Source organism: Carassius auratus, unplaced genomic scaffold (genome assembly GCF_003368295.1).
Source record: "Carassius auratus strain Wakin unplaced genomic scaffold, ASM336829v1 scaf_tig00214259, whole genome shotgun sequence".
NCBI lineage: Eukaryota > Metazoa > Chordata > Actinopteri > Cypriniformes > Cyprinidae > Carassius > Carassius auratus.
The window spans coordinates 70418-80504 of NW_020527582.1; the positions used below are offsets into that span (position 1 = coordinate 70418).

A 10087-nucleotide genomic window follows, 5' to 3' on the forward strand; every position below is an offset into this window, starting at 1 on the left:
TCTAGGTTTAAAAGGGAAACACAAGCTGGACAGCTGATGGAGTTCCATACCCCATGTAGTGGTAGGAAAGATGCCGAACTTACCTGTATTCCGTGTGAGACCTGAGGGAGGCAGAGGCAGAATAAGAACCATCCATCGTGACCACATATTATCTATTGGGCAATCTGTGAGGATACCAGTGGAGCAAGCCTGTGAAGAAACCACTGTGAAACCCAGAACACGTTCCACTCGAACAAGACAAAGACAAAAGAGGCAAAGAGAAGTCTTAGAGATGACAGATTCCTCATCTGATGTGGAGTGTGACCATACCAGTATACCATACCGGGATTATGTGGAACGTCTACTGAAGAGGAAAGAAGTGTCTGATGGAGTCTCAGTGTGTTCACAGTGGTGCAGTCAGCAGAAGAATTAGAGTCCAACATAGAATATGACGAAGAAGGTCAAGCAGTGACAGAGTCGGATTCTTTTGATTCAGGAACAGACCGGGATGCTGGAAGAAAATCGGTCTGTGCACCTAAAGAAAAACTGAGCTCTAAAACAAAAGTTAATAGTGTACCTACACTAAGATTAACTGAGAAAAGACAAATAAAACCAGTACTGAGACTTACGTATGATGAACCTGGAAAAGTCAAGTGAGCAACCCCTTACCATAGTTCACAGAGGAATAATTATTAAACTAGGAAAACATTAGGTTTCCATGTAGATCATAATTAGGAGCTCATAGTTTTAAAAAGACAAAGGGGTTAATTAGTCTACATAGTGGAATGTGGGGATTATGTTTTATGTCTAATGAGGACATTTAGACATTTAGTAAGGGGAGGATGTAGCCCTATGGGAATTTGGGGTATTTCCTAAAATAATTTATTTTTATTTTATATTATATTTTATATATTATAATATATTATTATATTATATTATATTTTTATATAATTTTCTTTATTTTCTTTAAAATGTAAAAAAAAAAAAAAAAAATTTAAATAATGTTTGTGTGTGTTAAAAAATTGAGTTAATTAAAATGTATATATCCGGAAGAAAGATCAAATCAGCAATCGGGGTGAGAGGTCACGAGGTGGAGGGAGAGGAGTTCGGGAGGAGAAGACGGAGAGACATGAGTGAGAATCGCACTGTGACTGTCACGTTAGAAATTTGGTAAAACACCAAGTTAATGTTTGTGATAGTACATGTACTTGTAGACTGCACGAAGAGTGAGTTACAGACAATTTTATAGAATTTTACAGCGTGAAAGTTTATAGTTTTGCAGAACTTGTCCAGGGTTTTCCACGAGGAGAAAGAGTGAACTGCTAGTCAGAACAATTTAGTTATAAGGACTTTGCCAGCGAGTAGCCTGCTCGGTTGCCCTTTTGTGCATCGTCTGAAAAAATGCACTCATCTCCGGAACCATTCCCTGCTTAGCTGTCGGACGACGTCTTCAATCACCAGCATCGCAAGCATCACGTTGCCGCGGCGTGAATGACGACACGCCTATCAGCGCTACAACAGCAGTGAGGTTTTTTTTCTGCGCCACAGCGCGAAGCGGCCATTGTGTTTAAGGTCTCCTCGCTCCCAAGCCACACTTCAGGCCTGCAACGTGTCCTCCTATGACTGTTGGGGTATTCATTTTATTTCATTGAGTGGCCATTTAGTCATTTTGCCGGCTTAGTTTAATTTTTGGGTTATTTATTTGTTTCATTTGAATTGCACTTGATATTTGAACTGTATATATGTACATACTATATTTTTTTCCAGTAGACAGTTCAAACGAATTTCTGTATTTATCACTACTGATTAAAATAAGTGACCTGTGAATTGATGTTTATTTCACTTACAGTATTGATAGTCATTTAAAACGGGTGGAATATTAATGCTACTATAAAAGTTTATGTTTGTTTAACCCAGCACTTGAGAAACCTGCATACAATTAGTGTTTTACCTTAATTTGGATATAAAGACACTGCATCACCACTTTGCATTAAGTTAAAAGCTGCTATTAAGGTAAACAGTAACAAGTGATAATTAGGGAATTACATTTAGTGCATTAATTAATTTAGAAAGAGATCTTTTGATAAATAGGAATTCTGGAAGCACACTCCACACTAATAGCTAGACATGCTAGGGGGCGCTACACTCGCTTCAAACAGGGCCAGGTGACATTTCCGGGGGTTGGTGGTTAGTCCAGCCCTCCGGAGTTCTCCTAGCATCCTCCGCAGATGGTCCAAATGGTCCTCCCACCGCTCAGAGTGGATGACTACGTCGTTCTAGGTATGCGGCTGTGTACTGCTGGTGGGGCCGCAGTAGGACATCCATCGGCCTCTGAAACGTCGCGGGAGCCCCGTGAAGGCCAAAGGGAAGGGTCCGGTATTGCCAGTGTCCACTGGGTGTGGAGAACGCTGTCTTGGGCTTGGCTTCCTCCATCAGCAGTACTTGCCAATATCCTTTGCTGAGGTCCAAGGTTGATATAAAACGGGCCCTTCCCAGGCGGTCGAGTAGTTCATCAACCCGGGGCATCGGGTATACGTCGAACTCCAATACTTCATTGAGGCGGCGGAAGTCATTACAGAACCGGAGGGTGCCATCGGGTTTACACGCCTCTGTGGGTACCAGCACCATCACCCGATCCCCCGTCTGGAACTCTCTCGGCTGGGCCGGCCGGTCATAATGTCGTTGTTGAGCCCGCTGTGCTTTGGTCATGTGGTCCCGGACTAATGGCATTATGCAATTGATCTTCTGCCGCATTTCGGTGACATGTTCGACGACGGAACTTTGGGGAGAAGGCTCCTGTTGCTCCCAAGCTTCCTTGGCGACATCCAGTAGCCCCCTTGGCTGTCAGTCGAACAGTAACTCAAATGGGGTGAAGCCGGTGGAAGCCGGTGGACTTCTCGGACTCCGAAAAGGACATACGGTAGCATCACATCCTAGTCGCGCTTGCCTTCTGCTGCCACCAGTCGCAGCATTTGCTTGAGGGTCTTATTAAAGCCCTCAGTCCATCCATCTGGGGGTGGTACACTGACGTCCTTAGTTGCTTCACCCGGAGCAACCGGCAGAGGTCGGCCATTAGCCGGGACATGAACGGGGTCCCATGATTGGTCAGTATCTCCACTGGGATGCCGACTCGGCTGAAGAACAGGAACAGCTCGTGCGCGATGTTCTTGGCCGTGGCTTTTCGAAGGGGTACGGCTTCTGGACAATCACCAGGATGTGTTCCTGTCCCCAGGCTGACTTCGGCAACATCCCCACCAGATCCATCCCGATGTGCTCGAAGGGCACTCCTATGATCGGCAGCGGAATGAGTGGGGTGGGGGGAGGTGGCTTAGGCGAAGTCTTCTGGCACATGGGGCAGGCTTGACAAAACTGGAACCGGTCGCGAATGCGCTGCACAGTGTTTGCTGCCCCTAGATGTCCAGCCGTTTCTCCTCCCCCCCTCCGCTGGGCAACCCAAAAGAGCAGGCTGTTCTCCACAATGAAGTGCGGGAGAGGATGTGGTTTTGGCCGGACATCCTTGCCTTCCAGTGTGCACACTTGGGCCCAGCAGTGTTTAAGCCTGTCGTCCTCACGCTGAGCCCCCTCCCGTGACCTGTTGGTAGACATCATAGAACAGATTATTATTTTCAGAGGGGGACTCACCATCTCCCCCACTCTCCGATGCCAGTAGAACAGGGCGACGGCGCGGCTTCCGTTGGGTGTGCCGCCCTCGCCAGGCCCCTCTAGGGCTGGCAGGCTGGGTAGCGGCAGCCAAGAATGTCTCAAAGCCTGCCTAATCTCTCCCGAGCAGCATGGGCACCGGCAAGTCTCTCACTATTCCGACTTCTACTGGCCAGGACCCCGGGGCGGCGGAAATAGTGACGCGGTGGGCAGGGATCTGTCGCGTGTCTCCGTGTACAAAGGTTATCGGGAATTGGCCTTTACTGTCACTCCGAGGCGGGAGGACGTGGGTTTGTACCAAGATTACGGCACTTCCGGAGTCCAACAGGGCCTTGAAGGGGTGGCCGTTGATTGTCACCATGCGGGATTCGAAGTGGGTTCCGTGGGCATCGGCTCATCCCGGGGACCAGGGCCCATCGGCCTGCTTCGGCCACGCTAGCTGTTATCTAGTTAACTGTTAGTACTTTTTAAAGTTAACGTTTCTTAAACATGTCTTGGCGTTATTAAATAGTATGTACACCGTCAAAACTTTGACATATATTTAACTGTGATCATTACTTACAGACATACACTACATAATGAATCTATCTCAACTAATATTAATCTAGACTTACATTGATAAGAGCAAATGTTGGTGATTACGGGCTGCAACTTCACGAACATGTAACGTTATTGTAATAATAAAACCTTCGTAATCATCGGGAAGAAGGAGGCAGGAACTGGCAGACAATCAAATAACGACTTTAATTACGAAAATAAACACAAAACAGCGCATCAGCCCCTCACAGACAACTGATGCGCACAAATAAAAAGCATACATAAACTAAAGCCCAGGCCTGGTCCTCTCTCGTCCTTCACTGTTGTCGCTCCAGTTTTATATCCTTCCATCTCCTCCGTGGGACTCGAGGCCGGTGGGTCGCAGGTGTCGCTCATTTCCCAATCACTCCACCGGCCTCGCTCGTTCCCACATTCCTCGGCCCCGCCCCACTCGTCACATACCCCCATCGCCCCTCGCAGGCCGGGGGTACTCCCGAGACTGCGCTCTACTCCCCCCACAGGGACCTGCGGGAACCTGGGGGTTGGAGAGACGAGAGAAAAGGAGATGGAAGGGGGAGGACTCCCCGTTCCCTGCTCCTCCAGATACCTTCACAGAGGCAGCAGGCTCCGGCCCCCTGGCGAACGGCGCCGACTCCTCCGCTCCCTCACGGACGGCAGCCGCCCCTCCACGTCGCGGGCGGCCGGCAGCGAGCTCGCCCGTCCCCAGCAACTCACTCCAGCCCACCGCCTCGAGCTTCCATGGCGGCACACTCCTCGCCTGCTCGATGGCACCGCGGATTCACCACAGCGGCGAGGGATCTTCAGCAGTGCGTCCCTCCTTCTCCCGGGTCTCGGCACCACTGTAATAATAAAACCTTGGTAATCATCGGGAAGAAGGAGGCGGGAACTGGCGGACAATCAAATAAAGACTTTAATTACAAAAATAAACACAAAACAGCGCATCAGCCCCTCACGGACGACTGATGTGCACAAAAAGCAAAGATAAACTAAAGCCAAGGCCTGGTCCTCTCTGGTCCTTCACTGTCGTCGCTCCAGTTTTATATCCTTCCATCTCCTCCGTGGGACTCGAGACCGGTGGGTCGCAGGTGTCGCTCATTTCCCAATCACTCCACCAGCCACGCTCGTTCCCACATCCCTCGGCCCCGCCCCACTCGTCACAGTTATGCAGCTTCTTCCGGTAGAACATGGTTTATAAAGTGGGAGGAGTTGGATCTGGGTCCAACCTCGCCCCCTGAATCTTGTGTTCTGAAGTGAGGACCTTCTCGCGAGTGCCGAGTCCATGCAATTCGTGAGTGTACGAGGCACCAAAGCTAGAACGAACGGCAGGACAGTGTACTGATAGCTCTGACCCTCGAAGGCGAATTGCAAGAAAGGCCTGTGATGGGGCATTATTTGAATCTGAAAAGATAAACCAGTCTCTCTGACGTATTTGTGCGAGAATCTGTCTGGTCGTGAGCATTTTGAACGATCTCTGCATGAGGGCTTTGTTCAAACGGCGGAGATCTAGGATGGGGCTGAGACCGCCATCCTTCTTTGGGACGAGGAAATATCTGCTTTAGAAACCTGCATCGCAGGAACGGAGGCTGAAGCGGCGAGGAGATAGCCGGCCTCTGTCTGCGAGGCAGATGTATGAAAGTATTTTTGAGTCAAAACGACTGAACGCTTGTGACAGTGCGATTTGTAGTTGTAGAGATAAGCCACACATGTGTATCAGTAAATTTGAAGTCACAGAGAGAAATGTTTAAAGAGTTGCAAACCTGTAAACTTTTTTTTTCTCTCCCACAAACACAACACAACAGTTACACCTTCTCAAATTCTTCATTGCAGGTGCACAAATCCTATTCTACAAATCACGAATTAAGAAACTTGTACGCTCACATTATTGATACAATTGCTGCAGTGAATATGGTGCAAAACGTATTTACACACTCGAAATATGAAGTCGTGGAGAAATTTTGCACATCCGCAAATCAGTACGTGAATTCATCCAATGAGAGTTGCACACTTGTAGAATATTTTCTCAGAAATGTCTTGTATATTTTTCTAACACAAGTACATAACTACAGCTGCTTGCATCTGCTGCGATGAATCTCAAACACTGTTTTTCGCTTTCATGTGACAAGTTTCGTGCTCTGCCTTTTGCACCGAGATATTTGGTTCAAAAGTGATTTGTGCATCTGTAGAGGAAGTGGGCTGGACTGTTTAGAGATTAGAGAATTTCAGCCAATCAGAAGAGCTACTTTGGGTCGTTGCTGAGTAGGGGGAGGCTGCAGACCTGGAGCCGGTAGATATACGCCCCAAGCAGTTTTACGCCCCTGTTGTTCCTATATAAAATATATAATCACACACCCATATAATCACACACACAAACAAACGTAAAGAAGAATAAAATTCATTTATTTGTACATAATTTATACATACATATTATGTACATTAACAACAACCCATCCCAACCCAACCCAATCCATTCATTTAGGAATTTGCAGGCATATTTTCTCTTTTTATTCGCCATGTCTCTTCTTTCTTCCTTTTCCCCTTCATCTTCTGCTTCTTTTTCCGTTCTGAATTTGCCGCGCTTGACTTCGAGGTGTAACCTTTATTATTGTTCGGTCTGAAACGGCGCCCAGTGACTGATTGAGTAGCAATATTGTTGTCCGGGTGGAAATCGGGAGAAAGGTCAGCCCGGGAGATTTTCGGGTGGGGCTTTGAAATTTGGGAGTCTCCCGGAAAAATTTATGCTTATAACTCAAACATCAACTCTCTAGAGTCTAGACTGTCCTTTAGAATCTAGAAGATTGGCACCGCAGTACCATTTAGTGTCTTGGTGAAACATCACAATATTATTATTTGTTCTAAAGGTTATAGTTCAGTAAAAGTTAATTCAGTTTCCCTAAGGAAACATAAAAGGCCTGATTTTAACTGGAGTCAGCACTGATATGGTATCCTATGTAGGGACATGGTGAAGAAACAAATGACAAACCTATATACTGGACATAAATCTGTTTTGTCCATTTGCTGTCTTTAAATATATCACAATTCACAATGTATCCTTAAATCCACTGTACTTTTTTGTAAAGATTATACTAATAGAAAACCTTATATTTTTCTCTTCTAGTCAATGGGGTGAGCGTGATTTCACCAAGTAAAACATGTTCCTGGATCAGCATCCATTTTGATCCTGGAACAATATTCCAATCAACCAATCATAGAGATTTTACTTTTTAGTCAGATTTAGGCTTACAGTCAGGATTAGGTGCTTCTACACCCTTGGAAATAAGCTATCATTTCCCTCTGATTTTAAAATAAATTATGTTCCAGGAACATTTCTTACTTGGCAAAATCAATGTGACCAGTCACTGGGGTACCAGCTTTGTTTCAAGCCCCTCCTTTGATGATGACATCACTTGAAGCCTATAAAGCCATTCTTATAACTATACATTAAATCCTCGCAAGACAGTTTTTTTTTTAAATGCATTTATTGATTTGAGGAGTGTTTCAGTATTTAGAAGAGAATCAAGTTGATAAAATATTTAAGAAAAGTTTAGTTTTAGAATAACACTAGTAAACATAAGATCAGAACATGCAAATGTAGTAAAATCACTACATGGAGCAGGATGTAGTAACCATGGAGCAGGATGACTGCATGTGATCTCACAGGTATTTAGCACAAACATAACCCTGTTCGGTTAAACAGGGTACATCATTCCAACGGTCATCTATGGATATAAAAAAATAAAATATGTCATTCTCATCATCATTGCCATGTTAGAATCAAAATAAAATAGAATGTTTAAGACATGTTTGAAAAATGAACAATTTCACATTACAGGACTGTCCATAGTAGTTGTAGGTGAGCTCCCCACAGTTCTCAGTTTTCTTATTGTCAGGTTGTCCAGGGGCCCAGTAGGTGTAGTCAAATGGAGTACCATCAGTCCACAACCACTCTCCTTCCTAAAGAGCAAAGACAGCTGTTATAAGAGTGTTCTACTGTACTTAGACTCCATTTAGAAGGTCATTTAGTTTGGCATTGAAGAAGTCAAACCATCTTCATTACAAACTTTAGAGATTTCAGTCATGACAAACAAACTAGACAAAGCAAATAAAAAAGGCCACAAAACTTACTTGTTCAGCATCATGAGTACCAATCCAACATTGTGTGGTAGAAGGCAACAGACTCAGGAGAAAATCCTGTTCTATTTTACTATGTACAGATGCGAGATTTGCATCTAGACTTTGGCATTTCCTCTAAAGACATAGATTTTTTATTGTCAATACAAAATACAGTCTTTTTTAGCATAAAGCATCTTTAAACAATATTTTTATTGATTTTCACACAAAGTCAGGTCTAACTGGTTATTCATCATTATTTGTGATCTGTCAAATTTATTTACAAAAAGAAAGTCTTATTTTTAAAATAATAAAAACTAACTAACAGTTTACCTCTGCTGTGACCCAGTTGACAGCCTGAGAGAAGAACTTGTAGCATCGGACTCCAAAATGTGTCCATCCATAGGGACATTTTTTTACTAAATGTATTATCCAGTAAATAAACATAGGAAATATTAAAATAATATTAAGATAAATATTAGTTGGTTTCTTGCTATCCTTCTCTATAAAGCTACAAAACATCAAAGGTTTGGCAGAAAAGCATTTCAAATTAATTACGAGGAGTTTTTACAAATAAATATATTTGTTACCTTCTGCTTTCCCCATGGAGAACACAATGAAAAGAAGCAGAAGACTTCTCAGCATTGCCATGATAAAACTGAAAAATAAAATGTAAGCATTAATTTTTTTTTAAGTATTTTAAGTATTATACTGCACATTGTGGATTGTCAATGCATTTAAAAAAATAATCTATGTCAAAAGGTTATTAAGTAGGTCTCTGTGTCAAAACTCACCTTGGTTTTCAAATGGTTGCCTTCAGAATCTCAGAGGAAGATTTTGTGAAGTTCAATAAGGAGCCTGGTTTTATACTTTCCTTTAAGTCAAGATTGGATAAGTCACGTGGATCAGAAGCGTCACGTGCCTCCTCAGATTTCTGGGCCAAGTTGACTTTGAAAGCAGCTTCTAAAAGACAATACAACACAAACCTTAATTCACAACTGAAAAATCTGTGCTTTATGGTAATTATTATATTCTATATATATATATATATATATATATATATATATATATATATATATATATATATATATATATATATGCATATGTGTGTAATACAACATAAATTACATGTACTTACATGTTACATCAAAAAGTAAGAGTCAAAATAATATTTTTATATTCAAAAGTGTTTTAAAAGAGTTGTTACCTTCAACTCCTCAGTTGATATTCTCCCACATGTTTATGCTGGTGGCTGTCATGATGGGAATTCCATAAGAGATGTCTTTTACAGGGGTGGAATTTATTGGCACAAAACTCTTCCTCAAAGAGTTTATAGCCTATGAGAAGCTGTCAGTGCTAAAAACAACAACAACAGATTTAATGGCATTTTAGAAGATGGTGTAGCTAAAAATTGGCTCTCAGTAAGTATTAATGTCTCATCAAATTATGTATAAATACACAGTTAATAAACATAATAAATAGTCAAATGCACACTCTGAAAAGTATGTTGTCCAAATTACTTGCAGATTACCAGACTCTTTTTAAGAGATTTTAATGCCATAATTAATCACCTATTTTCGTTTGACGCATAATTTAATCACGCTAAAAATTAAATTCTGTTTGTGAGAAGAAAAAAAAATACATGTCATGTATAAGTTGCAGTTTATTACATTTAGAAATAATAACGGCTGGCCTATAATGTACCAACAGGATATTTTTAGTTCCCTTCACTTTACAACAAATCGTTTCAATTTAACAAATTTATCAGAACAAAACAATAATT

The 10087-nt window shown here is 42.8% G+C and overlaps 1 protein-coding gene across 1 annotated transcript; it reads right to left on the reverse strand.

Moving 5' to 3' along the window:
- Positions 1 to 7645: 7645 nt before the first annotated feature.
- LOC113091638 (galactose-specific lectin nattectin-like) lies at positions 7646 to 9266 on the reverse strand. The gene is made up of 6 exons (XM_026257218.1): positions 9099 to 9266; positions 8895 to 8962; positions 8638 to 8723; positions 8320 to 8442; positions 8025 to 8148; positions 7646 to 7913 (listed from the first exon to the last, which is right to left on the reverse strand). The coding sequence occupies exons 2-6, from the start codon at positions 8953 to 8955 to the stop codon at positions 7849 to 7851; spliced, it is 459 nt and encodes a 152-aa protein (XP_026113003.1). The 5' UTR covers positions 8956 to 8962; positions 9099 to 9266; the 3' UTR covers positions 7646 to 7848.
- Positions 9267 to 10087: the final 821 nt, after the last annotated feature.

What these genes read in the sequence shown, in the direction of transcription:
- LOC113091638 (XM_026257218.1), bottom strand. Translation starts at nt 8,955, where the DNA reads ATGGCAATGCTGAGAAGTCTTCTGCTTCTTTTCATTGTGTTCTCCATG. An exon ending in TCAACTGGGTCACAGCAGAG is followed by an intron (nt 8,443 to 8,637) that starts GTAAACTGTTAG and finishes CTATGTCTTTAG; the next exon opens with AGGAAATGCCAAAGTCTAGA. An exon ending in GTACTCATGATGCTGAACAA is followed by an intron (nt 8,149 to 8,319) that starts GTAAGTTTTGTG and finishes TTTGCTCTTTAG; the next exon opens with GAAGGAGAGTGGTTGTGGAC.